The 26,911-nt window shown below is 33.2% G+C and overlaps 7 protein-coding genes across 10 annotated transcripts; 6 read left to right on the forward strand and 1 right to left on the reverse strand.

Moving 5' to 3' along the window:
• The first annotated feature begins 1,337 nt into the window (after positions 1-1,337).
• Positions 1,338-6,170, forward strand: LOC127249074 (probable serine/threonine-protein kinase PBL7). Its single transcript, XM_051271668.1, has 5 exons — positions 1,338-1,884; positions 2,600-2,787; positions 3,742-3,931; positions 4,910-5,301; positions 5,378-6,170. The coding sequence occupies exons 1-5, from the start codon at positions 1,755-1,757 to the stop codon at positions 5,993-5,995; spliced, it is 1,518 nt and encodes a 505-aa protein (XP_051127625.1). The 5' UTR covers positions 1,338-1,754; the 3' UTR covers positions 5,996-6,170.
• A 1,321-nt stretch (positions 6,171-7,491) lies between these two features.
• LOC127249075 (lipase-like) lies at positions 7,492-11,075 on the forward strand. 2 transcript variants are annotated; one of them, XM_051271669.1, is made up of 11 exons: positions 7,493-7,720; positions 7,838-7,907; positions 8,399-8,490; positions 8,752-8,817; positions 8,897-8,944; positions 9,079-9,146; positions 9,371-9,443; positions 9,534-9,695; positions 9,995-10,189; positions 10,261-10,349; positions 10,623-11,073. In XM_051271669.1, exons 2-11 carry the CDS (start codon positions 7,841-7,843, stop codon positions 10,837-10,839), a joined length of 1,077 nt encoding a protein of 358 aa, XP_051127626.1. In that variant the 5' UTR covers positions 7,493-7,720; positions 7,838-7,840; the 3' UTR covers positions 10,840-11,073. The 2 variants fall into 2 exon arrangements, with proteins under 2 accessions (XP_051127627.1, XP_051127626.1); XM_051271670.1 differs by lacking the exon at positions 8,752-8,817 and having other exon boundaries at positions 7,492-7,720; positions 10,623-11,075.
• LOC127249077 (beta-D-glucosyl crocetin beta-1,6-glucosyltransferase-like) lies at positions 10,753-15,039 on the forward strand. The gene is made up of 2 exons (XM_051271675.1): positions 10,753-10,891; positions 14,210-15,039. Exons 1-2 carry the CDS (start codon positions 10,840-10,842, stop codon positions 14,857-14,859), a joined length of 702 nt encoding a protein of 233 aa, XP_051127632.1. The 5' UTR covers positions 10,753-10,839; the 3' UTR covers positions 14,860-15,039.
• On the reverse strand, positions 11,070-12,611 carry LOC127249076 (uncharacterized). 3 transcript variants are annotated; one of them, XM_051271674.1, is made up of 3 exons: positions 11,445-12,611; positions 11,272-11,360; positions 11,070-11,166 (listed from the first exon to the last, which is right to left on the reverse strand). In XM_051271674.1, exons 1-3 carry the CDS (start codon positions 12,154-12,156, stop codon positions 11,125-11,127), a joined length of 843 nt encoding a protein of 280 aa, XP_051127631.1. In that variant the 5' UTR covers positions 12,157-12,611; the 3' UTR covers positions 11,070-11,124. The 3 variants fall into 3 exon arrangements, with proteins under 3 accessions (XP_051127631.1, XP_051127629.1, XP_051127630.1); XM_051271672.1 differs by having other exon boundaries at positions 11,272-12,610; XM_051271673.1 differs by lacking the exon at positions 11,070-11,166 and having other exon boundaries at positions 11,192-11,360.
• A 2,168-nt stretch (positions 15,040-17,207) lies between the features above and the next one.
• Positions 17,208-19,732, forward strand: LOC127248999 (beta-D-glucosyl crocetin beta-1,6-glucosyltransferase-like). Its single transcript, XM_051271586.1, has 2 exons — positions 17,208-18,188; positions 19,176-19,732. Exons 1-2 carry the CDS (start codon positions 17,309-17,311, stop codon positions 19,670-19,672), a joined length of 1,377 nt encoding a protein of 458 aa, XP_051127543.1. The 5' UTR covers positions 17,208-17,308; the 3' UTR covers positions 19,673-19,732.
• Positions 19,733-23,200: 3,468 nt separating this feature from the next.
• On the forward strand, positions 23,201-24,696 carry LOC127249031 (UDP-glucosyltransferase 29-like). The gene has a single exon (XM_051271624.1). It carries the CDS (start codon positions 23,201-23,203, stop codon positions 24,560-24,562), a length of 1,362 nt encoding a protein of 453 aa, XP_051127581.1. The 3' UTR covers positions 24,563-24,696.
• Positions 24,697-25,267: 571 nt separating this feature from the next.
• LOC127249145 (beta-D-glucosyl crocetin beta-1,6-glucosyltransferase-like) lies at positions 25,268-26,791 on the forward strand. The gene has a single exon (XM_051271831.1). It carries the CDS (start codon positions 25,341-25,343, stop codon positions 26,721-26,723), a length of 1,383 nt encoding a protein of 460 aa, XP_051127788.1. The 5' UTR covers positions 25,268-25,340; the 3' UTR covers positions 26,724-26,791.
• The last annotated feature ends 120 nt before the right edge of the window (positions 26,792-26,911 follow it).

Here is a 26,911-nt window from a genome sequence, read left to right on the forward strand (position 1 = left end):
GATTAAAGTTCCAAAAATAGAAAAGACAAGTTATGTGAGACAGAGGAAAATAAAAAATATGAACAAATTATATGGGACGAAGGGAGTACTAATTACAAAAGACATTATTACTTTTATGACCAAATTAACAACTAATACGAGAGTATGAATCTATTTTGTTTCTTTTGGTACTATATATAATAATACTCCATCCCATCATTCAAAATTTTCTCATTCTTGTTAATTCAAATATTTTCATTTTTAGTAGAATTATATGAATGCAAAAATATTCTATTTCATCGTTACATTATTACTTTTACATTAAAAGATATAAAGATAAAATTATCATTATATTACATTATTTATATTATACTTTAATAAAATACTAATATACATAATTAGCATGCAAAAGATAAATGAAAAACCTATTAAGGGACAAAATGAATATTAATAGAAAAAAATTACATTTGAAAAGGAAATAATTATAAAAGATGGATTGATTATTTATTATCATCAAACTCAATATATATATATATATAAAGAAATTTAAAATTGTTTATCAATAATTATTAAATATTTATTTTTAAAATTTTGAGAAATTTCAAATTTAACATACTTCGGCTGGGTTCTTCTTATGTTTTTATCCATAACTTTCCCAAAACATTAATATATTATATTATATTTATTATTTTTATACACTCTATTATAATTCATATTATTATTTATATGATTTTATTTGTTTTTTCATTTCAAAACATTTTTCTTTTACTTTTGAAAAAATTGTACACTAATACTGAAATATTTTTAATTTTTACTTAAATATCATATGTCACTCTATATACAATTACTTTATAAAAATAAAAATATCCAAATTTCTTTTATAATTTTATTAATTAATAAAATAATATTATTTTTTAATCTGCTCTCAAATTTTAAAACATATCTAGAAATGGACGAATGAAGCATTACCTAATCAATTAATGCAAATGAAAGACTTAGTTGTATAAAAACAAAATAGATCTGCTAATCCGTTGCCGGAGATCTACCGGACGGCACCGCTACCGCCACCGTCACCGCCACCGCTAAATGTTTACAAACCATGCGTATTCTAAGCCACGTGGCGGCCATCGGTAAAATTACAAGAGTACTCTTCCGAAGAGCTGCACACGTGGCGCCCGAGCGTTTACACAAGAAATTACACATTTGCCCCTGATGCGGTCGGCTTCGTTCACGCCACACGGAACAGTTCTTACACACGGATTACACGTTACGACAATTCCGAGACGATTATGCAGACATGATTCACCTAATTTCGCTCTCACATAAATTTAAACTTACCCAAAAAGATTAAAATTCCTCCTTTTTTTGACTTTCACCACTATCGCATTTCCTTAATTTCACACTCTTTGAATCATCGCGCACCACAGTTTTAGTTTTTTTGTTAATTCCAATTCTTCCTTTTTCCCAATTTTATTTTATTTCATTTTTTCATCATCTTCTTCCTTTACCTTCTTGAACAATCGGGGATTTCCTTCGATTGGGCTGATCTACTTCATCCCTTAAACGGGCAGTTCCCTGATCTCGAATTTCGAAGCAATTCGATCACAGGTGAGCTTTTTCCGCCGTCGAATTTGTGTGAAATTAAGCTCGACTGTTCTCGCAAGATGTGGTGATGTCGGAAGCTGGTTGCGCAGTTTTGATGGTCGGAATTTGGGCATATGAGACTGATTAAACAGCGAATTTTGCGGTGCTATTGATTTTTGTCGGAATTTGTTATGGGTTGCTTTCCTTGCTTTGAATCATCAAAGGAGGAAGCTAATAACGGCGGTAATGGAGGAGTGAAAGAGGTTGGGAAGAAGGACTCGTTTAAAGAAGTTTCAGCAGCAAACAATAGATTAAGCTCAGGTATACATCGAAATTTCCCTAATTCTTCAATTCCTTTTTTTAGGTCAATTTAGGGTTTTGGGATTTTAAAAATTTTTCTGTCTCTTGCTTTTCCAGTTGCTAATTTTTGTTCATAATATCATCTGATGATAATCCGCAACTAATTTTAGGGTTCTATCAGCCTTGATCTTTAGGTTTTACAAAAATTTCATGGTGATCTAACATTCTAACTGAATCTGTACTGGATTTCTTGTGATTAATGATTGGAAATGAAAGTTGTTTGAATTCTTAGAGTTTAATCAGAATTTTGGGTCTTTTTCATTGAAATTTAGCACTTTATTTATGATCATTGCTTCTAGATGAATTAGAAACAGTCTGAACATGGTAGAAGGGAATGCTGGTTGAGTTTTTTTTATTATCATTGCTTGATGAGGAATACTTTCTAAAATTGGAGTTTTATCCATCTGTAATAAGGAGGGTGTCGTTTTTAGTGTAGGTAATTTACATTTAGGCATTAGTCATTAGGTGAAGTAAGGCATTAGAGATGTTGACATGTAAACAAATTCGAATTTTCTTTTATTATTTCTGAAGGTTTTGCTGTGTAAAGAATGCAAGGAAAGTTTTCCTGCCGTGTCTCTATTCTGATCGATGTTGTATTGATTTCACTTCAGCTTCAACTTCACAAGTAGTCTTAAATTTTTTATCATTATTTTGAAAAATGAACTGTGTTTTTCAGATAAATCAAGATCTCGGAATAGCAATGATTCGAAGAAGGATACAGTTCCCAAAGATCCGAATATCCCTGCTCAAACCTTCACATTCCGTGAGCTTGCTGCTGCGACGAACAACTTCATGCCGGAATGCTTGCTTGGTGAAGGAGGGTTCGGACGGGTGTACAAAGGTCAATTGGAGAGCACGGGACAGGTCAGTAACTAAATGGTTTCAAGGCACATTTTCTTTCGATAGGATTCTATTTAGTGTGCCCTGAAACTTTAAGGTTTGATTGTTTGGGTGTTTGGTATTTAGATTTGAATTTTGAATAGTAAAATTTTGAATTTGAATAGTTGTTTGATGTGATGTTTTGGACGTAAAATTAACTTTTTTTACTATTAATATAAAAAATACTCCATAAAATAGGAGTTTAATTAAGGGTGTGTTTGTTTGGGGGATTGGATTGGATTTACATTATTCATCCAATTTTTTTCTCCCAAAAACATCAAATCAAACACCTATTTTTAAATTTTTTATATTATACTAAAAATCAATTTTACATTCAAAACATTACATCAACACCTATTTATATAACATCATACAACTATTCAAAATCAAAATTTTTACTATTCAAATCCCAACTCAAAATTCAAACCCCAAACAAACACACCTTTAATGTTTTTTTGGGGGAAAAAAGTAGCAATTAGTAGAAAATCTTGGAAAAACACCAACCAAACACACCCACCCTTAGAGTGTGTTTGTTTGGAGGTTTGGATTTAAGTTTTGAATAATAAAATTTTGAATTAGAATAATTGTGTGATGTGATATAAATAGGTGTTGATTGATGTTGAGTTAAAATTGATTTTTAGTATAATGTTAAAAAAAAAGGTGTTTGATTTGATGTTTTTTAAGAAAAAAAATTGAGGAATAGTGGAAAATTCCAAAACCTCCCAAACAAACATGGCCTTACTACTTCTGCTAAAAAAGCATGAACTTGTTTGGTTTGGTTTTGAGAATAGTAAAAAATTTGAATTAAATATTTTTACGTGATATGTATATATATATATATACTTGATGGAAAATTTTGAATGGAACATATAATTTTTATAAATAAAATTATGTGATTGAAAACACAACCAAGCAAAACTCATATATATTATTTTGCAGGTAGTCGCAGTAAAACAGCTCGATCGGAATGGCCTTCAAGGGAATAGAGAATTTTTGGTTGAGGTTCTCATGCTTAGTCTCTTACACCATTCGAATCTTGTGAATTTGATAGGATATTGTGCGGACGGCAACCAACGTCTTCTAGTGTACGAATATATGCCATTGGGATCGCTGGAAGATCATTTGCACGGTTAGTTAACCTACAATTTTTATTATAGTGTTCTGTCAAATTAGATTTTGTTTGTGAAATTGTTTAAAATAATATTTTTTCGTATATTAGGTTTATATATTTCTCTATGGATTCACCTAGTTTTACATGCTCGTCATGAGTTTATATGTTTATGTTCTAAATAATATGATAGAGCATGATTTGCAGTATCTGTTGCTGAAACATTTGGGTTGTGTTTAAATATGTTTTGGAAGTATTGTAGAGATTTGGGGAGTTTCGGGAATAGGAAAAAATTGAATAAAAATTTGGTATTTGATATGATGGTTTTATAGAAAATGGATTTTTGATATATTGTTATAAGTGAAAAATAAGTATTGGATGTAATATTTTTCTAATATGGTGGTGTTAGTGAATAGAGCCTGTAGAGATTTGACTTTCTCGTGAGATTAGGAGGTAAGCGTAAGGGTAAAGCATGTTATATTTTTTACTTTTGACTAAGTTTCATCGTGAGCGTACTCAAAATTAGGATCATTCTATAGACTAGGAAAAGACTTGGAAATGGAATTTTATAGTTGAAAATTGAATACATATATATATATATGTATGTATGTATATAAAAAAGATACGTTATTCCGGTTGCGTTGGTGAAGTTTTGGGAATACAATTGGCTGTTTTGGTGATCAATATACATTGATTTTGATTTCTATACGCTATAGGTTGTTTTCAATTATGTTTTGCAAGTATTTGTGAGTTTTGAAGTGTTTTGGAAATAGTAAAATTCTGAATAAAAATAGGTATTTGATATGTCGATGCAGTTGATGAACAGTGTCAAAAGTGATTTGAAAACATACGTAAACAGACCTTTATGTCTCTTGTCATAGCATTTGCTTACGATTCCGAGTATCCTTATGAAATTTTATTCTGTCCTGCTAAACATTGTATTGGTTTGGTGATCTGTACCTAATCTTTGTATTCTAAGTACTAATGTTTTTTACGCAGATCTTCCGTTGGATAAAGAGCCGTTGGACTGGAATACGAGAATGAAGATTGCCGCCGGTGCGGCAAAGGGGTTGGAATATCTGCACGACAAAGCCAATCCGCCCGTCATATACCGTGACTTGAAATCGTCCAACATTCTTCTCGATGAAGGGTACTTTCCAAAATTATCGGATTTCGGACTTGCGAAACTCGGCCCTGTCGGCGACAAAACTCACGTCTCTACGAGGGTGATGGGAACTTACGGATATTGCGCTCCGGAGTACGCGATGACCGGTCAGCTCACCTTGAAATCCGACGTCTACAGTTTCGGTGTCGTCTTGCTCGAAATCATCACCGGCCGAAAGGCGATCGACAACACAAAACCTTCGGGGGAGCAAAACCTCGTCGCCTGGGTACGTCTTGCGCAAAATTAAAAATGCACTCGATCGCTCGATTTTTTCTAAACTCTTTTTTCCTCTCCGTCGGCAGGCGAGGCCACTTTTCAAGGATCGACGAAAGTTCCCGAAAATGGCCGACCCTTTATTACAAGGACGATTCCCGATGCGCGGACTCTACCAGGCGCTCGCTGTCGCGGCCATGTGCTTGCAGGAGCAAGCGGCGACAAGGCCGCTAATCGGGGATGTGGTGACGGCTCTGACGTATCTCGCGTCGCAGACGTACGACCCGAACATGCCGTTTGCGCAGAGCAACAAAGTCGGCCCGTCGACGCCGCGTGCGCGGCGAAACATGTCGGACGGAGTGAACAGCCCGGGAGGGCATCACGGATCGCCGTCGTCAAAGTACAAGAACTCACCGGATTACCGGAAACGGGAGCTCAACACCGGCGCAGAGTTAGGAAGGATCGACACTAGCGGCGGCGGCGGCGGAGGGTCCGGCCGGAAATGGGGATTGGACGATCCCGATCGTCCGGGGTCGCAACGTGATAGCCCTCTGAGCGGTGGCGGCGGGAGGGCGAGAGAAACTCCGAGGAATTGGGAGCTGGACAGGGAGCGGGCTGTGGCGGAGGCGAAGGTGTGGGGAGAGAACTGGCGGGAGAGGAAGAAGATGAATAATGCCATGGGGAGTTTCGACAATACGTTCGAGTGATGGTCGCCGGGACATTACCTGTCCGGTGTTGTTGTCGGGAAACAAATCTTTGTGGTAGAGATGTGATGAGGTATGTCTGTAAGGTTTGGTATTGCCATTGGCATTTGTAGGGATGAATGGATGTTGTATGGGACGTGACTGTTGAGGAGGAGAATTAATGTTTCCTTTCTTTGTATTTAGAGATGTTTCTTTCTTTATGTTGTAATGCTCCTCTTTCGTCGGTATATATATATATATATATCTTGTCTTGTGCTAACGTTACCGTGCAGATTTGACTGCTCTTGATTAGTGGGTAAGCGGATAAAGTGTTTTTTTTGTTTTATATTCAAAATATCACATCAATATTTATTTATATTACGGTTAAATAATTATTTAAATTTAAAATTTTATTATTCAATAATCAAAACTAAGGCTCCAAATTCACAAACAAACTCACCCTAAATGTTTATTTTAAAATATACAATATTAATACTACATTATGTATGTAATAAATATTTTAATAAAAAATTATAAATTTGATTATAAAATAAAGTACAAATTTAATATTTTGTTCGTCCCATATCTATATATCCATTTGTTTTTTGGATGAAATTTTAAAAATAATAGTATTATATTAAGATTAAGTAAAAATAAAAGTAAAAAGATTAAATTAATACTATTAGTATTGTATGATATAAAAGTAATGACATTTGTAAAAAAATAGATAAATTGTTAAGGAACGTAGGGGGAGTATTATACTATAATAAATATATTAATAATAATAATAAAATTAAAATTGATAGTTTTTCATATTACGATAAATTTGAGTTATATTATGAACAATTGATTTTTTTCCTACTCTTTGTATTTCGGTTTACCTAGTATAATTTGTCATTTTTTTTTATATATAATTATATATTTTAATTATATTTTAAAATTTATAATTTATAAAACTATTTAATCATTTTAATTTTAATTTATATTATATTTATTAATACACTTTGTACTTTACTATAATACCTAAAACTCCCTTTCCAGAGGATAAATTAGCTAGGCCGGATGGCCTAATTATTTGTTATTATTATTTTTACTTATTCTATTATTTTTATTAATTAGTATATAATATTTTTCTTAATTTTATTTTCTATTTTATTTTTTAATTAAAATATTATAATTTTTTTTTGTCCTATTGAAAATTATTATTTTCTATTTTCGTACGTCCTAAAACAAAGTTACCATTTCAATTTAATAATTGTACTACCTACTTAACATAATAAATATCTTTTGATTTATAAAATATTATACAAATATCATACTAATAAAAGTATTTTTATTTTTTTATTATAATCCAATATAATACTAATATTAAAAATCTACCTTAAAAAAAAAAAAAAAAAAACCAAACGACACCGTTACAACGCGCGACGGAGCTAATATTATTTTTTAATTTTGTAATTTATACTTTGCTAAGCCTTGCCAAACTTACCGTAAGATAGATCATGAGTTAACGCCAAAATAGCAGCTACAAGAAATCCACACACGATCCCGTAATAAACTAATATTTTTGGAGGCAAAATTCGCAATTGAACTCTCTATAAATAGGGATGAACTTATCCACGCAAGTCCGCGTCAGTATTTCGATACTGTTTCGTCTACGAAATCTCAGTTACCGGCGCGCGATCGCCGGAAAACAGCGATCGAGGTGTATGATTGGAGTTTGATTCTCTTGTCGGAACATCTAATTAGGTCTTTTCCTATTATATTTTTTCGTTTCCGATTATATTTCGTGTTTTAGCATTTGATGTTAAGCACAAGTTTCTTTGTTGACTTTTTTCGCCGGATGTTTTCGTTACCTTTTTGCAGAGTATGGGAAGTAAGGTGTGGTTGATAATTGCAATATTTGGTTGTCTGTTTGCGTTCTCATCGTGTAGAGGTATGAAGCTCTTCTGTATCTTCTGTTTGTTGAAAGTGGAAACTAATTGATGGTTGAGGATTGGTGGTTGAAATTTCTGTTCACATGAAAATTTGTTGTTGAATTAACCATGGGTGTGTGAATCAGATATCCTTAATCTGTTGTGTTGCTTTGTGAATGCAGGTTTGGCTTTTTGTTGGCTCAAAAAGATTACATTATTTCCTGAGACCTTGTGCATATGTAATTTTATCTGTTTTATTTTTGGGCTTTAAGTTTTGATATTAATTTGGTGTTTTTGAGGTTTGGTTTTGGTCACCAACCAATTACAGATGATTATGATTTCTTATACGTGTTTATGTGACCAGTTCATGATTACTTTTTCTTTTTCAGTTTGCTGAAATATTGTAATATAGATGTGTTCTTAAGCGTGCAAGAAATTGATGTTTAATGTGTTGTTTTATGATTGAATATAATTTAAATATTTCTCTTTCAATTATCACTTTGCGTTGCAGAATTGAAGGTGAAGGTGAAACACAGTCATGATCAGCATCGGCAAGTGTACAATCGAACACTTGCAAGAATATTGGTGCAATATGCTTCAGCTGTGAGTTATTGATGGTCGTTGAATTGGAAATAAATTTGATGTGTTGCTTGTTTAGATTTGTACATTATGCTTAGCCCAAATATTTGATTTCCATTAATAAGTCAAAAGTAGGTATGAAACTATCCATAATCAATAAGTTTGCATAGTATGACATTTGTAATATCAATTTTACACTGCATTAAAATGAGATAATAACCTTATATTGATTGGATGATTATTTGAAGTACAGATACATACAGCTAATGTGTATTATATTCTTAGGTTTATTTATCCGACTTAACTGGGTTGTTTACGTGGACTTGCTCAAGATGTAATGGTCTAACTAAGGTAGATTAAGGTTTAAATAACATACTTGAAACTTGACTTACATGAACTTCTCCTAAATTTACTCTTTCGTTTCATTCAGGGGTTTGAATTGATAGAATTGATTGTCGACGTGAAGCAGTGTCTTCAGGTTTGGAAGATGACCCCTCAATACCCTTTCAAATTTCTTCCATTTTTATCCTCTTTACAATGTTAATAGAAGTTCTTTTTTCTTTTTTTACTTCAAAGGTTGGAATACTAATTTAATCTTTTATGTGTTGACAGGCCTTTGTTGGTTTTGCACCTGATCTTAATGCCACTGTAATAGCATTTAGAGGGACTCAGGAACATAGGTTTGCATTATTTTAGTACTTTACTGTTGTCTTAAGTTTTTTTCTGATGAAATGTTCTCATATAAGTGCAAGCAGCTCAAATTTAATGGGAACTCTTGTGTATATACTGTGCATATATTATTTAAAGCAAAGTCTGAACTTCCGAGTGCATAAAGACGATGATTTCTGATAATAAGGTAATTAAAGATAAGTGTCTAATACATAAGGTGAAATTGTGTTTGCAGTATACAGAATTGGGTGGAAGATATATTCTGGAAGCAGCTTGATATCGACTATCCTGGATGCAATGGTGGAAAGGTTTGTGCAGCTAATCTTTTTCTATATTTTTTCTCACTCATGAAATTTTACATGTTTATCCATCCATGTTGTCATTTTTTTTCTTTTCAGGTTCACCATGGTTTTTATAATGCTTACCACAACACACTGTTGCAGTCAAGTGTCCAGATTGCTGTTCAAAAAGCAAAGGAGATTTATGGAGACATTAGAATTATGGTAACGGGGCACTCGATGGGAGGGGCAATAGCAGCTTTCTGTGGACTTGATCTTCGTGTAACTATCCATTCCATCCTTGAGTATTTAATATTTTATTTTGGTGCTCTGCTTCTTAATCTTTTGAATCTGTATGCATTGGGCAATGTTTGTGCAAAGGCTGTGTAGTTAATAGCTCTCAAGGATTTCACTAATATCATAGTTAGAAATCATAACAGACTTTGATTATCACAAGTTATGTCTGCTGATGTCTGGAAGTCTGTAGTGATGAATAATCAGATTATTACTGTGCTGCAATTCTTTTTTTGTTTCAATGTTTTTCGAGTTTGTCGTAAAAATGTACTTTGCATCCTTCACAGCTTAGTCTTGGAGAGAAGAATGTTCAGGTCATGACATTTGGGCAGCCTCGCATTGGAAACGCTGCTTTTGCATCCTACTTTACCCAAATTTTACCGGATACTATTCGAGTTACACATGCTCATGACATTGTGCCTCACTTGCCTCCATACTTCACTATTTTTCCTCAAAAGACATACCGTCATTTCGCAAGAGAGGTAATGAGTTTGGTGTTGTACCCACATGTAATTGGTGTCTTTCTTGAGTTTGTTCCTTTTCTCTGTTATAGGTTTGGCTCCACAATGTTACATCCGAAAACTTGAGTTATGCAGTTGAAACAGTTTGTGATGGTTCAGGGGAAGACCCGACTTGTAGCAGGCAAGCACATCTTTGTTTAGATAGAAATTTTGTAAGTTTGGAGTTTTAAAATTTTTTAAAATAGTATAAAATCAAGCGTTTGTTGTAATGTTTTGTGAGAGAAAAGAACATGTGATGCGATATTTTTTTTAAAAATTACTTTTGATAAATAGTGTTAAAAGTTACAAAGACATATGTAAACAGAGCCACATGTGTCAAACTTACTTTTGGTTTTGAAGTTGGAAAAGTCTTTAGCTAATGAATAATTAAGATTTTTCCTCGACAAATTTTCAGGTCGGTGACGGGGAACAGCATTGCTGATCACTTGAACTACTACGGGATTGAAATGGGATGTGATGTACCAAGCTCATGCACTCTTGTAATGGACCCTCGTGTTGCTTTGTATAGCAGAAGAGATCCTGATGGGAATCTCATCCTATTCCGGGATCCATCGATGACATCAACTTCGAAACTAAACACATATAGATCACCTCAGAGCAGCACTGTATAGATGATGGGAAGCCATTCCTGTTCAATCAATCCATTCTTCTCATTGATGAAAGGCAAGCAAATAGCTAACTCAAATCTTTTATTTTATGCATTTACTGCTTTTCCATATCCTATGATTTACTGCCTTAGTAACCATAGGATTACTGCTTCTCGGTATCGAAATTATATGTGATCTTGAGAACGGTCTTTTATTATGTATATAATGACAGATCAGAACATCTAAACTGCTTGATTCATTCCTCTTCTAGGATGTATTTAACTTACTTTATAAATAGTTGTCTCTCTTTCAGTTTATCCTCACATCATCAGTAGTTGTTGCTTTGTTCTCCTGCATCATCATCGAAAATCCCTGTTAGAAACATTAATAGCTTCCTAGTTGTCTATAGTCGAAGATAATTCGAACATCATGAACAAAAACATGAAAATTTCTTACATCTTTAGATACAGAAGCTTCTTCCTTGTCTCCTACAACAACTGGAGGCTTAGTTTCATTAGCTGCCACACTTACTTTGCTTTCTGGTTCTGCAATGAACCAACAACACAAATGAAAATCCAAATTATACACCAAACCATCACATAAAAAATCAAACTTGAATAAAAAATAACCTTTTCCTTTATCTCTATCTGAATCATCATCCTCTTTGCTATCTCCTTCCCCATTCTTGGCTTCATCATTAGCTTCCCCTGTCCCTTGAGACCCATCTCCTTTATCATCAATTCCTGATTTTCCTAAAACATCTGCAGCATCCTTAGCATCATTTTCGGGCTTTCCCGAAACAACATTGGAAGCTGCAGCATCAACCAATAAATCCTGTGAAACCGCAACCTCTTCTTGTCCACTTCCAACATCTTGCTTCTCATCGTTCAGATTCAATTCCTCATTCTTGATTTTGTCTGTCTTCTCTTCTACAGGGGCAACATTTGCACCCTCCAATTCTCCCCTCTTTTCTTGATCTCCACCTTCTTTCCTGGAAATTTCCTCCTCAACATTTCCAGTTTCCTTCACTTTGTCCTTCAGATTTCCATTATCAGACATAATCTCACTCTTCTCATTCCCTAGGATCTTGATCTCATTTGTAGCCCCTGTTCCAGGCTTAAATTCATCCTCAGGGAACTTGACCCCATTTGTATTCCCAAATCCAAACTGAGAATCCTTCAGATTCTCATTCCCTAGAAACTCAACCTCATTTGCATTCCTCGTACCATCGCCTGTCGGCTTTTCGACAGGAGGGTTGCTGTCTAGGCTCTTGTTCTTGCCCTTGCTCTTGGTAATGACATTATCGGTAGCAACTGCATGCTTTGATTCCCTACATCCCATTTTGTTGATTCAAGGAAAAGGGAAATAGGAAAGAAGATGAAGGTTTTTAAGGTTAGTTTCTAAGGCTCCACAAATTGAGTGGAACCGTTTTCTCTGTTGGTATTTTTAAGGTTAACGAAAGATACAGTTTCTTTTTTTTATTTTATTTTCCTATTTCAAGAAAGCCCTTGAATATCTGCAAATATATAGTGGATATTCATGTATAACTGTCTGCCTCTTACTTACTCCTGGCCCTGGATGATTCCCACCGTCGGTCGTTATTGTGGAAACTATATCAACGGCGTGGATCATCTCCGGAGTTTAGCTCCAGGGATTGGTTCAAAATCACCTTGGAAACAGGCCTACCGACGTCCAATGCCCGCATACAGATTTGTCTGTTACTGTGAGCATCGGACTTAACGAATAAACCTTAATATTATCGTTTGTCCATTATATGACAAAAAAGTAGAAGACGACTTTATTTATTGCCCTCATTTGTCGTTTCTGTAGTAATTTATGATCATCAAATCTTGGAGGAACTATTTATTGTTCTCATTTGTCGTGTCTTTATATACTCAATCACTGAATTTGATGGATGATCTCTTGCCTCCATTTGCTAAAAATTTAATTGGCATGATATCTGCATCAAATCTTTCTTTCCCCATTATGTTGGATTCTGACAAAGCATTTGAACAGTAAATTAGGTAGGAAAGTAAAACGAAACAATAATCTCTATACACTGCTCCATATCTTTTATGCTTAGATTCTGATCATATCCATATAGAACAAACTTTCCACAAGTTTTAATTATGGTTTTGTTCGATCCCAAACCATTTTGGGGAAAGAACAACAGAAGCAGCATATAACAGAATAATCGAATCCACCTGCGGACAGATCGAAATCTTAAGTCTATCTTGTAATAGAATAGAAGAATCTACCTAGCTAACCCCATCCCACCTCCATTTTGTTCTTAATTTGTTTCTAATGCTGGGTGGATTCATATAATCCAAAAGGGATGATTGCTTATTTTTCTCGATCAGTACACTGACATACATTTATTTAATATATCATATGGTGTGTTAAATTGAAGTTAGGGTTTTCATTCATACTTATAACTGTGTTGCATGAACATATTTCTTTGGCTGAAATCAATGATAATAGGTGATATATGAGACTATGACATATAGGGTCCGTTTCTATACTATATTTGTATTATGCCTTATGTCGTGTTTTGTTTACCATTGTGTCATTGTTGTCTGTACCGTACTAAATTTTATAATCTAGTACATATTATCCAAAGTTATACAAATAGACCCTATTCTTGAATTTTAATTCAAGATTGCCAGATTAGTACTCCCCAATCCATTCATGGAACCCCCAAGAAATGGATTCAAGATCCTAATGTTCCCATGGCTAGCTCATGGACACATCTTCCCTTACCTTGAGCTTGCCAAAAGCTTAACAAAAAGGAAGAGTTTCCACATATACATCTGCTCCACAGCCATTAATTCGACCTCCATCATAAGCTTCATTGACAGGAACTTGTTGAGTTCCTCGGTCGAATTTGTGGAGCTCAAAATCGAGTCATCTCCTGAACTCCCTCCTCACTACCACACCACCAAGAACTTGCCTTCCCACCTCAAGTTTACCCTGATCAAGGCCTTTCAGGCCTCGAATCCTGGCTTCGTCAATCTTATCGCGATGCTCGTCCCCGACTTGGTTATATACGATATTTTCCAACCTTGGGCCTCAAAAATTGCTGCCTTTCATGGAATCCCTGCTGTTTACTTCTCCATCTTTGGAGCAGTGGTTATGGCTTTCGAGCACCACCGGTACACGTTCCCGGAAGTCGAGTTTCCGTTCCCCGACATCCGTCTAGAAGAGTTTGGGTTGAAAAGCTTGAATGTTCTGTCTGAGTTCATGTACAAGAATGTCTATGATGCTGATCAAGAATTCCTTTGGGGGACTTTTGAGCAATCTAAGGAGATTGTTTTGTTAAAGACAACTAGAGGGAGTGAAGGGAAGTATTTAGATTATCTATCCAAGCTTTGTAACAAGAAATTAGTGCCTGTAGGACCTCTAATTTCCGACGGAAACAACGGCGACGTCGAGAGCTCGAAAGTCCTTCAATGGCTGGGGAAGAAGCCTCGGGATTCGACGCTGTTTGTTTCCTTTGGGAGCGAGTATTTTCTGTCGGAGATGGAGGTTGAAGAAATTGCGAAAGGGCTAGAGCTTTGTGACAGTACGATTAACTTCATATGGATCATCCGTTTTCCTATCGACACAACTATAACCCTCGATGAAATGTTGCCGCGAGGCTTTCTTGATCGGGTCGGGGAGAGAGGAATGGTTATAACGGGATGGGCGCCGCAGGCGGAGATATTGGCGCATCCTAATACGGGAGGGTTCTTGAGTCATTGCGGGTGGAGTTCTGTTGTCGAAAGCATGTACTTTGGCGTGCCGGTCGTAGCCATGCCGATGAAGGTTGATCAGCCGATAAATGCTAAGATGTTGGTCGAGGCTGGTAGCGCCGTGGAGGTTCGGAGGAACGAAAATGACGGGTTTAAAGGGGAGGAGATAGCGACGGCGGTGATGAAGGTGTTTAGTGGCGACTGGATGAGACGTCGGGCGCGGGAATTGCGCGAGACGACGAAGATTGAGAAGGAGATATTGTTGGATGAAGTAGCTCAAGAACTATGGCAACTTTTGTGTGAATACTCATGATAATAATAGTCTTTGTCGGGATGACTAAGTTGGTATTACATGTGACCGGTGACTTTAAGATTATTGATTCATATATTGTTCAAAAAATTAAGGACCTCGATAAATTTTTAACAATTTGATCCTGCGATCATAAGTTCATCTGCTGTATACAAGGCCAACTAACTCTTATGGGACAATTGGGTTGATATTTTTACAATTTGATGGGAAAAATAAAAGAAATAATAAACTTCCAAATATATCTATGAAATTGTTGGAGAAACATAAACAAACGCGGATAATGGATAATAAAATATATTATCTCAAATCGGCTTTAAGGATTTTATTTAATTGATCTTCAAATATTAATTATTATATAAAAATGTAAGTACAAATAAAAAAAAATGACAAAAATATTGTGTTTTATAATACTATTATAATAATATTTGTAAAAAAAATACAAATATAATGATATTTTTAATATTAAATATAATCACCCGAAAAGTTAATAAGACTTGGACCGAAAGAGAGAATATATTTTATTATTTTTTATATATTATATTGATATATATATATATTAAATAATTAAAAAAAAACCAACTAAATGGCCAACGTCTATGTGCATCGAACTTAACGAATTAACCTTAACTATTAGTATTATTATCGTTTGTTGTTTTGTAGTAATTATTTATGAGCATCAAATCTTGGAATCAACTTTCCAGGATTATTTCCTTTAATTTAATCTGTATGCTCTAACGACAGACTTCTATATATTTTATTGTCCCATTTTTCTTAATATTTTATTCTGTCACCACATCGCTATTATTTCTTGTTTGTTTGGTGGATAGATTTTAAATACTCCCTAGGATGCCGTTTCCATTTCCACGAAATTTTTTTAATATTAGAATTATATTGCATTGTAATAAAAAGACAAAAATACCTTGTTAGTAAGTACGGTGTAATATAAAAGTAATGATATTTGTGTAATATATTGTAAGTTGAAAATGTATTTATTATGTTAGTAGGCAATAAAATTACTAAATTAGAAAATTGTAATATTGCCTTGGGATGGACGAAAATGGAAAATGGTAACCTTTCAACGGGATGGAGGGAGTACATTATTCATCCCATTTTTTTTCATAAAAAACATCAAATTAAACATCTATTTTTTATTTTTCATATTATATTAAAATTCAATTTTACATTCAAAATATCACATCAACACCTATTTATATCATATCATGTAATTATTCAAATTTAAAATTTTTACTATTGAAATTCCAACTCAAAATCCAAAAGCCCGAACAAACACACCCTTATTGTTTCCGATACAAATCAAGATTATTGAATATGTATAGTTATTGGATAAAAATATATATTTTTTTATATAAAATATTATTTAGATTATTAAAATTCAAATAAAAACTAATTAAAAAATAACCACAAACTAATGTATTCTTCTAATATTTTTTTCCTAATACATCAGCATTTATTTAAAATATAATTTTATTAAAAAAGAAAAAAGAATATTTGTGTCTGTTTTGTATTTTTAATTTAAATTAATTTTTATGTTAGGTAAAAGAAAATATCAATAATATAGAAAGTAATATTTTATGTTAGAATTGTTATTTTTTTAATAAATAGAGAGTATATATATTTATTGTATATTTTGTGTGTATATTTTTATATCATTAATCAGAAAGTATGATAAATAAATAAATAATTGTAGAATATCGTATTAAATTTTGTTGCTCTCACAACAAATTTCATCAAAACTCTTAACTTTTATTATTTTTAAATTTTTTCAAAACTTCAGAATTCACATCTAAATAGATTTTACCATTTATTTATTTAGTTATATTTTCTTCTAAAATTCGAACATAAGGCTTGTTCAATATATGAAGTGTGGATGGTCTTAATTTGGTAGTAAGTAAATCGAAGAATGATCTCTGCATAATGCTCCATATCATTCGTATGTTATATTCAAGAAATATACGCGTAGAAAAATTCAAACTTTCCAGAAGAAAGTGAACAATGATAAGTTTCAATTCCAAGAATTGATTGGTGATAAGAACAACTAAATTAGCCAAGTGTCATGAAATAAAATAAAATAAATTTGTATGAAATATAAATAAACAATATAAAATTTATATTAATAATCTAGTATAAATATAATATAGGAGTATTATAAAACCGTCAGAAGTTCTTATATTACACTCTCTCAGCTTTGTCACATAATTTTTCTTTTCAGTCAAACAAAAATAATTTCCTTTTTTTATTTTTAATAAATTTATCAATTTTAAATAACCTTAATAAATATCATTATCCCATCAAATCAACCAGTCAATCTTATAAAATGAAAGAATCCCACCCCACACCCACCCACCTTCCTTCCACCTTCTTCTTTCCTTATATCATGAACCCTTTAGGACATATGGATTCCCACAACTAATCCTTAACCTTTCTTGCATCAATGGAATCCCCAAAAAATGGATATTTCAAGATCCTAATGTTCCCATGGCTAGCTCACGGCCACATCTTCCCTTACCTCGAGCTCGCAAAAACCCTAACAAAAACAAAGAATTTCCACATATACATCTGCTCGACAGCCATTAATTCGACCTCCATCATCGATTTCATCGACAAGAACTCATTAAATTCCTCTCTACAATTCATAGAGCTCAAAATGGATCCATCCTCAAACCTCCCCCCCCACTACCACACCACCAAGAACTTACCCTCCCACCTCAATACAACCCTAATCAAATCCTTTCAAACAACCTATTCCTCATTCGACAACCTCGTGCACAACCTAAACCCTAACCTCGTAATCTTCGACGTTTTCCAGCCATGGGCTTCCAAAATTGCTGCCCAAAGAAAAATCCCTTCTGTTTACTTCTCCATCTATGGAGCCATGCTCATGGCCTTCATGCACCATCGATTTACTTTCCCAGAAATCGAATTCCCATTTCCTGACATCAGTTTACAAGATTTTGAAATGAAAAGTTTGGATCTTTTGTTCGAATTCTTATACGAGAATGTCCATGATGGCGATCGAGATCGATTTCTTTGGGGCACTTTCGAACAGTCGCGAGATATTGTTTTGTTGAAAACTACGAGAGGGATTGAAGGGAAGTATTTGGATTATTTGTCGACACTTTGTAATAAAAAATTATTGCCTGTCGGACCTTTGATTTCCGACGAAATTAAAATCGATTTTCAGAGCTCGAAGGTCCTTCAATGGCTGGAGAATAAATCCCCAAATTCGACTTTATTCATTTCCTTTGGTAGTGAGTATTTCCTCTCGAAGATAGACGTCGAAGAAATTGCGAAAGGGTTAGAGCTTTGCGAAGGTATTGTTGATATGTTTTATGGTTTAAATTATTTTTTTATTATTTAGATTAGATTTTTATAATTTGAAAGATTATTACCGAGCTAGTTAGGACAAATCGATATCATGTTAATTTGGTTCAATCGTCTGCAAATATAAAATACATATGCTTTTTACACATACTTTCAGATTTAACATCTCATTTACATCTGTTATATAAAGGTACTTGTTGTTTTATTATTATTTATTTATTTATTTTTGTATGATTCAATACTTAATATATATACTCCCTCCTCCGTCCCATATAATTTGTCCCTATTTTCTATTTTCGTCCGTCCCACATAACTTGTCATTTCTATTTTTAGAAATATAATTATGAACTTTAATCACATTTTTAATTTTAAATTTTATACTTTTTTTAATTTTAATTAAACTATTTACTTATCTTAATTTTAATTTATAATTATTTTTACTAAATAATAATTATTTTTACTAATACACTTCTTAATTACTTATAATAGTTCCATATTTTATGGGATGGAGGGAGTATAATATATACTTTATTTGTCCAGAGTCAAATTTATTGATTTTGTCAATTTCGTATATTCAAGTAAAAGATATTTGTTTTTTTTTTTAATAAAAAATACTTTTCAACTAAATATTCAAATACTCCTACTTTTATCATTATTCTTTCAATACCATAAATATCAAAGGTAAAATATGCAAGTATCTATAAAATGTCAAATGAATACCTTTGACTCGAACATAGATAGTATATTCAATTTTTCAAAAATAAAAATAAAAAATTAATATTCAATATAAAAAAATATATATATTATATTACTGATATAGTAGTTCTCTATATCTCACGTAAAAATACTTTAAATCAAAATACTAAATAAACAAACACAATACATATATTGATTTATAAAATCGAGTACAGTAACATCTAATTATATTCGGGAGTCTACTAAATAAGTAAAGACCTTTAATTTTATAAATGTAACAGGTATAATTAATTTCATATGGATCATTCGATTTCCGGCCGGGAGCGACGTGACCCTCGAAGAATATCTGCCCTTAGGGTTTCTAGACCGCGCCGGCGACCGGGGAATAATTTTAACGGGATGGGCGCCGCAGGCGGAGATATTGGCGCATCGTAATACGGGAGGATTTATGAGTCACTGTGGGTGGAGTTCGATCGTGGAAAGTATGTACTACGGCGTGCCGGTCGTGGCCATGCCGATGAAAGTTGATCAACCGATAAATGCAAAAATGTTGGTGGAGGCCGGCAGCGCCGTGGAGGTTCGGAGGAACGAAAACGAAGGGTTTAAAGGGGAGGAGATAGCAAAGGCGATCAAAAAGGTGTTTTTTGAGGAAACCGGCGATGCGATGAGGCGTCGGGCGCGGAAATTGCGCGAGACGATGAAGATAGAGAAAGAAACGATTGTTGATGAAGTAGCTCTAGAACTATGGGAACTTTGTTTAAATAATGATACTAAGTAAAGAGATTAAGTAATTTTGTAAAGTTAAAAAGTATAGTTGAAAGTTTGATTTTTTTTTTTTTTTTTAAGATTTTTTTTTCTCATCGATGTTCAGTATTGGAATTAGGATTTATTGAGTGGTGAAAATTTTTCAAATTTTTAAAATAATATTTTTTTTTTGTTTCAATTAAAAGTACAATTTTTATTATTTTTGTTTATCTCGTTCAAAAAAATTATTTTATATAATAGTAAAAATTACTAATTAATACCAACAAATTTATTACATTTAACATAGATTATAAATATACCTAATTATATATAGTATTAAGGACAAAAATATCAAAATATCTTTTATATTTTCACTCATTAATAAAATATTATTATTTCTTAATACGATACAAGATCTTAAATAACCATTTGGATTTAAATGAAAAAAATGGAGTATGATTTATTTATTGTTGGATAATTTTATATTTGAATTCTCATATTTTGAACACTAGAGAATTACAATTGTTTATTATTTAAGCAATTGTGTAAAATTTATGAGTGTGTTAATGTATTTTTATTTTAAATATAATACTAGCAATTTGTAGCTAGTGATTGTTTTTTTGTTGACTCTTTGCCAAAATGATATGTTTTCTTGAATAAAGTATTTATTTGATAGACACCTAAATCACTCCTAACAATGGAAAGTCCAAAATGACCTAATCACATGAATCCAAAACGACATTGTATCTTATTATTATTATTATTATTATTTGTGCCCTATATATAAGGATAAATGTATTTAGTTTTTATTTTAAATTAAAATTAATATTATTAAAATATTATTTAAACAAATATTTCAAATCAAATTATTTTTTTTTTTAAAAAAAATACTACTATTATTTATTTATATTTTTATTTAAAATGTTCAATTTTAATATTAAATTTCAATTTAAACGTCTCGTTTAAAATAATAATAATAATAATAATAATAATAATAATAATAATAGTGAGGACATTTTGTTAACGACAACATGTGGTTGCATACGCAACGTTCTTCCCTCATTCAGCTAATTGCCTAAATTCTGACTCCCAAACTTTTTCTATTTGATTAATTAAATATTTTGCCATTTTCAAATAATCCCGTATGTTAACATTGGGCTCTATAAATTAAATACTACAGTGTATTTGGCTGGTGACTTTTAGATATTTTTTATGGTTTATATAATTCTTTTCTAAAATATCAAACTAAATTTTTTATTTTTTATTTTTTATATTATTAATTCTGTTCTAATTTATTTATTTTTTATTTTTTATATTATTAATTATGTTCCAATTATTGAATCGAATCAATTATTAATCCAAATAAATTTTTCGTATCGACTTCATAAATAGTTAAAAATTAATTTGAATTATGTTAAAAATAATTATATATTCAAAATATTACAATAATATTTATTTTTATTATATTTGCCTTTTGTTAGGTAGAGTTAAAATAATTTTGTATTTGTTTAAAGGTTTGAATTTCAAATTTACATTTTGAATATAAAAAATTATCATTTAAAATACAAAAGTATTGTAATTATAGAATATATATATATATACTAACTATTATTTAAATATATTACCTTCAATTGATAGATTTGATTAGTGACATAATATTTAAAAAAATACTATAATTTACTAAATTAAAAATAGTAGATTATAATATTATTTTATTATTATTTACCTGAGAGGAAATATTTATATTTTTTAAATTAAAATTAATATATATGATTAAAAGAAATTTAGAATATGTATTTAGATATTTTAAATATTATATCTCAATAAAATATATTTTTTGTCTCTTAATAATCTATTTATTTTTTTATTTTGGTCCGTCCCATAACAAAATATTCATTTCATTTTTTAGTAATTGTATTATTTACCTAACATTACAAATACCCTTTCAATTTACAATATATTGCACAAATGTTATTATATTTATATTATACAATACTAATAAGGTTAATTTAGTTTTTTTACCTTTATTTCTACTTTATCCCAATACTAATGTTTCTAAAATTCCTTGCAAAAAAACAAATAGATATATAGATATGGGACGGATGGAATATATAATATGAATATGATTTTGTAAAAAATAAAATTTCATATAATAATTAAATAAAAATAGTTTTTTATTTATTTATGATTAACATAAAATAATTTTATAAAAAAATTAAAGAGGTTTAAATATAGATGAAAATAATATTTATTTATTGAAGAGATATAAAAATAAAAATATTTTGAGTAAAATACATGTAGAAATTTAATTAAATTGATTAAGGAGAGAAAAAAAATAAAAAAAAAAAGAGAGAGAGAAAAGAAAAAAAAATTGAATCTTACATATAAATATTAAAATTTTAATTATATTAATTTATATTTATTAATAAATTTATTAAAAAAATAGAGCATCTCAAATACTATATTTTAAAATGAAAAAGCGTATATTATGAAAAAGAAAAGAAAATATTATACTAGTAATTGGATCGTGTATTATGTTTTTATATAATAATTAATATTTAAATATCAATACTTAAAAAATAAGTGTAAATTTTAGAGAGGATCTTAACCTAATAACTAGCATCTGTGTATTTATTGTTTATAATTTTGGAGTATTTAATTGATTTAAGTATAGATTCTACCGAATTTGGTGCATATTCGGTTATTTTACTGGTTTGGAAGATAATTGAAAAAAATTATGCAAAATAAGAATAATAGAAGAAAATATTATTAAAGTCCAATAATTTTAAGTTGTTTTTAAAGCTACTTAAAAAGAAATTTAATACTTATTCCGTCTCCACTAAAATGTTCTATTTAGTTTAGCCACATAGCTTTAGATATGGTGTAATTAATAAGTGTATTTGTGAAAATAATTATAATTTAATAAAAATAATTATAAATTAATATTAAGATTAATGACTAAATAGTTTAATTAAAATAAAAAATAATATAAATTATGAATTTTAAAATATGATTAAAATATATAACTATATTTCTAAAAGGTGAAATGACAAAATATGTGGGACGGACGGAAGTAGAAAAATAAAACAAATTAAATGAAACGGATAAAATATAAAAAAGAAATTGGTGTGTGAAAAGCTTGTGATTTAAGCGTCAATGAGTAGTCACATAGTAGAAGCCTGCAAGAGCAATTTGTTGTAATAAATTTCTTTTCATACTTTTTATATTTATTTCACTTATGAAAATTAAAATGTTAGAAAAACATACCCGACGTATTTATAGTTTGTAGTGTTAATAGATTAAACTACGACAATTGTTCTTATTTTCCTTTTATATGTATTATTGGCCTAAAAATAACAATGTTAAAGACAAGCCCAAATCCAGAAAATTGCAATGTTTGTTACACACGATCATCCCATGTTCAAGATTATTTCGTATAGGAATTCATCGTTGCTTGTCCTAATGGATAACAAAGTCCCCCAAAAGTTAGACATATAATATGTATATATATATAATATATGCAAAATATTGTGTCGATCGAATCTCATCTTTCTCGAACAACATGGGATCCAAAAACAACACATTCACTATTCTTATGTTCCCGTGGCTCGCCGAAGGACACATATCTCCCTTTCTCCAACTCGCAAAATCGCTCGTAGAAAGACGACCCTTCCGACTATACTTCTGCTCGACCGCCGCCAATTTTGCCTCTATAAATGGGTTTATCGACGCCAATTCGTTAAATGACACCGTCGAAATCGTCGAGCTCCTTCTAGAAGCTTCTCCCGAACTCCCTCCGCGCTATCATAGCACAAAAAACGTGCCCTCCGAGCGTCGTACCGATCTCTTACAAGCCTTTCAAGCGTCACGTCACAACTTCTCGGATATTGTCGATGCCGTGAGCCCCGACGTTGTAATTTACGACGTGTTTCAGCCGTGGGCCTCGAAAATCGCTTCGTCGAACGGGATTCCCGCCGTCTTGTTTTGTACCACGGGGGCCTTCGCGTCGGCTTCTCTGCATCACCGCCACACGTTTGGCGATTACGACTTACCGTTCACGACGATCCGTTTAGAAGACTACGAAATGAAAATTCTCGATGCCGAAATCAACTACTTGCGGCACAAAGTAGTCGACGCTGGCTCCGGATTCTTCTTTGGAACGTTCGAGCTATCTCATGACATCGTTTTAATAAAGACATGTAGAGGCATCGAAGGGAAATACGTCGACTACCTTTCGACTTTGTGCCGCAAGACATTAGTACCCGTCGGGACGCTCGTCAACGATGGCATCCGCGGCCACACGGGAAGCTCTGAGATCATCAATTGGCTAAGCGAGAAAACCCGCCATTCGACCGTATTCATTTCCTTCGGGAGCGAGTACTTCTTGTCGAAGGCCGAGATCGGCGAAATCGCAAAAGCTCTATCGATTTGCGACAACGTCAATTTCATTTGGGTCATCCGGCATCCCGTCGGAGACACCGTCGCCGTCGAAGACTTTCTGCCGCAAGAATTCCTCGACTGGGTCGGCGAGCGGGGCAGAGTCGTAACGGGATGGGCACCTCAGGCCGATATTCTGGCGCACGAAAATACGGGATGTTTCGTGAGCCATTGCGGGTGGAGTTCAGTTACGGAAAGCATGTACTTCGGCGTCCCGATCGTTGCCGTGCCGATGAAGGTCGATCAGCCTCTAAATGCTCGGATGCTCGCCGAGGCCGGCGGCGGCATCGAGGTCCGAAGAAACGGCGACGGCGAATATACGGCGGAGGCAATTGTTGGGGCATTGCGGAAAGCTATGTCAGAAAATAGCCTTAGATATGGAGTTCGAGAATTGAACAAGACAACTAGAGACGAAAACGAGCTTCTACTGAATAAAGCCGCTAAGCAGCTCTGGCAGTTGTGCCTTAAGGGTTGTAAGAATAATTAGGGACGCAGCATGGCGCGGATAGTTTTCCGTCGCAAAATATATTCGGGACAATATTAAGATTAATAGAGATAAAAATCGGAAATTAGAATGAAAACTGATTAAATAATTGTGCTTTGAGAGCTTCACTCCATAACCTTGGGGGACTTTTACTTAGATGGTGTGTTTTCTTTCTTTATTTTTATTTAGTTAATTACTTTATGTTCTAAATAAAATTAAAATATTCTTCAAAATTCTGACGTCTCGGTTGTACTTGTTTTGTCAAATTTATTTCATATCATATTAAAATGTGTTATGTACTGCTAATTTGTACTTATTAGGGTGGTTTGATCCAATCAGCATGAAACCGGACCATATAAAATAGATCGAATAATTTGAACCGGATCAAAGTAATACTTCTTTCGTTCCCGGCTACAGTGTTCGTAGACACGAGAATTTAAAAATAAAAAATAATTATAATTTAATAAAAAATAATTTTAAATTAAAATTAAAATAACTTATTAAAATTTAAAAAATTCAAAAGAAAAGTGGCTGACAAAAACATAGAAAAGTGGACAATCAGAATTGCATGTTGTTGCGGATAGATATCTACAAGGTCAGCCAGGCAGCCGGCCTGCCTATTCAATTCGCATATTTATTAATTTATTACCTTCCAAATGAAAACTGCACAGGCAAATAACAACTACTACTTGCCAAATCAAACTTGTATCATCAAATTTCCACCAAAAAAAAAGAGGTGTAAACAGAATCACCAAACAAGCTAAGGAATTAAGGTTGAGCAATGGAGAAAAAGCAGCAGCATAACAAATTCAGAATCCTAATGTTTCCATGGTTAGCTCATGGACATGTTTTCCCCTATCTTCAACTAGCCAAGGCTCTATCAACCAGAAATTTCCACTTATACTTATGTTCCACACCAATCAACCTTAACTCTATCAAACAAGATGATGATCATCATGATCTAGTCAATTCGATCGAATTTATCGAGCTTCAGTTACCTTCATCGCCGGAGTTTCCTCCACACTACCACACAACCAAGAATGTGCCGCCTCATCTCATGCCTAAGCTCCTTGAGGCCCTCGGGAAGTCAAGATCCAGCTTCTCCACCAACGTCGCCTCGCTGATGCCTGACTTGCTGATATTCGATGTTTTCCAGCCATGGGCAGCTGCAGTGGCCTCATCACTAGGCGTTCCTGCTGTCCATTTCGCCACATCCGGAGCCACAGTGTATTCATTTATGTATCATCGTCTCCTGCATGGGGAGGAGCCGCCGTTCCCTTATCATGAGGCCATCTTTCAGCACGAACATGAATGGAAGGCTATCCGAGCAATGGGACTCAGAGATAAAATGGATCAAGGCACGTTGTTTCCCCACTTCTCGCTTTCCTGTGACATAGTTCTGATGAGGACCTGCAGAGAAATCGAAGGGAAGTACATAGACTACTTATCTGAATTGTGCAACAAGAAAGTGATTCCTGTCGGCCCTCTTGTTGCGCAATCGAATACCGAAGAAAATGATAAACAGATCATGGAATGGTTAGGCGAGAAACCTCCATTTTCGACTGTGTTCATTTCCTTTGGGAGTGAAAACTACTTATCAAAGGATCAAATGGAAGAGATAGCCAAAGGATTAGAGTCTTGTGAAGTAAACTTCATATGGACTCTAAGATTTCCTCCGGGGGAGAAAGTTAGTCTCGATGAGACACTTTCGGAGGGATTTCTTGATAGGGTGAAAGAGAGGGGGATGATCGTACAAGGATGGGCGCCACAGGCTAAAATATTGGCACATCCGAGCATGGGTGGTTTTGTGAGTCACTGTGGCTTGAGCTCGATAATTGAAAGCATTTATTTTGGGGTGCCTGTAATAGGCATACCTTTGAAACTAGACCAGCCATTGAATGCTAGGCTGGTGGTGGACACCGGGGTTGGGATAGAAGTGAAAAGAGACGGGGATGGACATTTTACGGGGAAAGATGTTGCAGATGCTTTAAGAAAGACAATCATGGAGAAGACAGGGGAGGACATGAGGCTTAGCTGTGCTGAATTGAGCAAGAAGATGAAAAGTAAAGAAGACGATGCAGCGAATGAAGCAGCAGAAGAACTGAAAACATTATGTACAAAGCATAGACTGCAGAAGAGAAATCAGAATGTTTCATCAAGCTAAACAGATCAAGATCATCTCAGTTACTCAATATCCAGATAAAAGCATAGATCGACAGCGAATGAGACAAGAACAGGAACAATTTCAGGAATAAAGCAAGATGTGATCTACTATGTTATTCATTAGAAGTTTACCGAAAGTGATTAATCACAATATCCAGATAAAGCATAGATCGACGAGAACTCAAAGCA

The sequence above is a fragment of the Andrographis paniculata genome, unplaced genomic scaffold (assembly GCF_009805555.1).
Source record: "Andrographis paniculata isolate CXL003 unplaced genomic scaffold, ASM980555v1 Contig35END, whole genome shotgun sequence".
Lineage (NCBI taxonomy): Eukaryota > Viridiplantae > Streptophyta > Magnoliopsida > Lamiales > Acanthaceae > Andrographis > Andrographis paniculata.

What these genes read in the sequence shown, in the direction of transcription:
- LOC127249074 (XM_051271668.1), top strand. Translation starts at nt 1,755, where the DNA reads ATGGGTTGCTTTCCTTGCTTTGAATCATCAAAGGAGGAAGCTAATAAC. An exon ending in GCTGGAAGATCATTTGCACG is followed by an intron (nt 3,932 to 4,909) that starts GTTAGTTAACCT and finishes TTTTTTACGCAG; the next exon opens with ATCTTCCGTTGGATAAAGAG. An exon ending in AGCAAAACCTCGTCGCCTGG is followed by an intron (nt 5,302 to 5,377) that starts GTACGTCTTGCG and finishes CTCCGTCGGCAG; the next exon opens with GCGAGGCCACTTTTCAAGGA.
- LOC127249075 (XM_051271669.1), top strand. Translation starts at nt 7,841, where the DNA reads ATGGGAAGTAAGGTGTGGTTGATAATTGCAATATTTGGTTGTCTGTTT. An exon ending in GATGTAATGGTCTAACTAAG is followed by an intron (nt 8,818 to 8,896) that starts GTAGATTAAGGT and finishes CGTTTCATTCAG; the next exon opens with GGGTTTGAATTGATAGAATT. An exon ending in CTGGATGCAATGGTGGAAAG is followed by an intron (nt 9,444 to 9,533) that starts GTTTGTGCAGCT and finishes TTTTCTTTTCAG; the next exon opens with GTTCACCATGGTTTTTATAA.
- LOC127249077 (XM_051271675.1), top strand. Translation starts at nt 10,840, where the DNA reads ATGATGGGAAGCCATTCCTGTTCAATCAATCCATTCTTCTCATTGATG. An exon ending in ATTCTTCTCATTGATGAAAG is followed by an intron (nt 10,892 to 14,209) that starts GCAAGCAAATAG and finishes TAGTGCCTGTAG; the next exon opens with GACCTCTAATTTCCGACGGA.
- LOC127249076 (XM_051271672.1), bottom strand. Translation starts at nt 12,156, where the DNA reads ATGGGATGTAGGGAATCAAAGCATGCAGTTGCTACCGATAATGTCATT. An exon ending in AAGCTTCTGTATCTAAAGAT is followed by an intron (nt 11,167 to 11,271) that starts GTAAGAAATTTT and finishes ATGATGATGCAG; the next exon opens with GAGAACAAAGCAACAACTAC.
- LOC127248999 (XM_051271586.1), top strand. Translation starts at nt 17,309, where the DNA reads ATGGAATCCCCAAAAAATGGATATTTCAAGATCCTAATGTTCCCATGG. An exon ending in AGGGTTAGAGCTTTGCGAAG is followed by an intron (nt 18,189 to 19,175) that starts GTATTGTTGATA and finishes TAAATGTAACAG; the next exon opens with GTATAATTAATTTCATATGG.
- LOC127249031 (XM_051271624.1), top strand. Translation starts at nt 23,201, where the DNA reads ATGGGATCCAAAAACAACACATTCACTATTCTTATGTTCCCGTGGCTC.
- LOC127249145 (XM_051271831.1), top strand. Translation starts at nt 25,341, where the DNA reads ATGGAGAAAAAGCAGCAGCATAACAAATTCAGAATCCTAATGTTTCCA.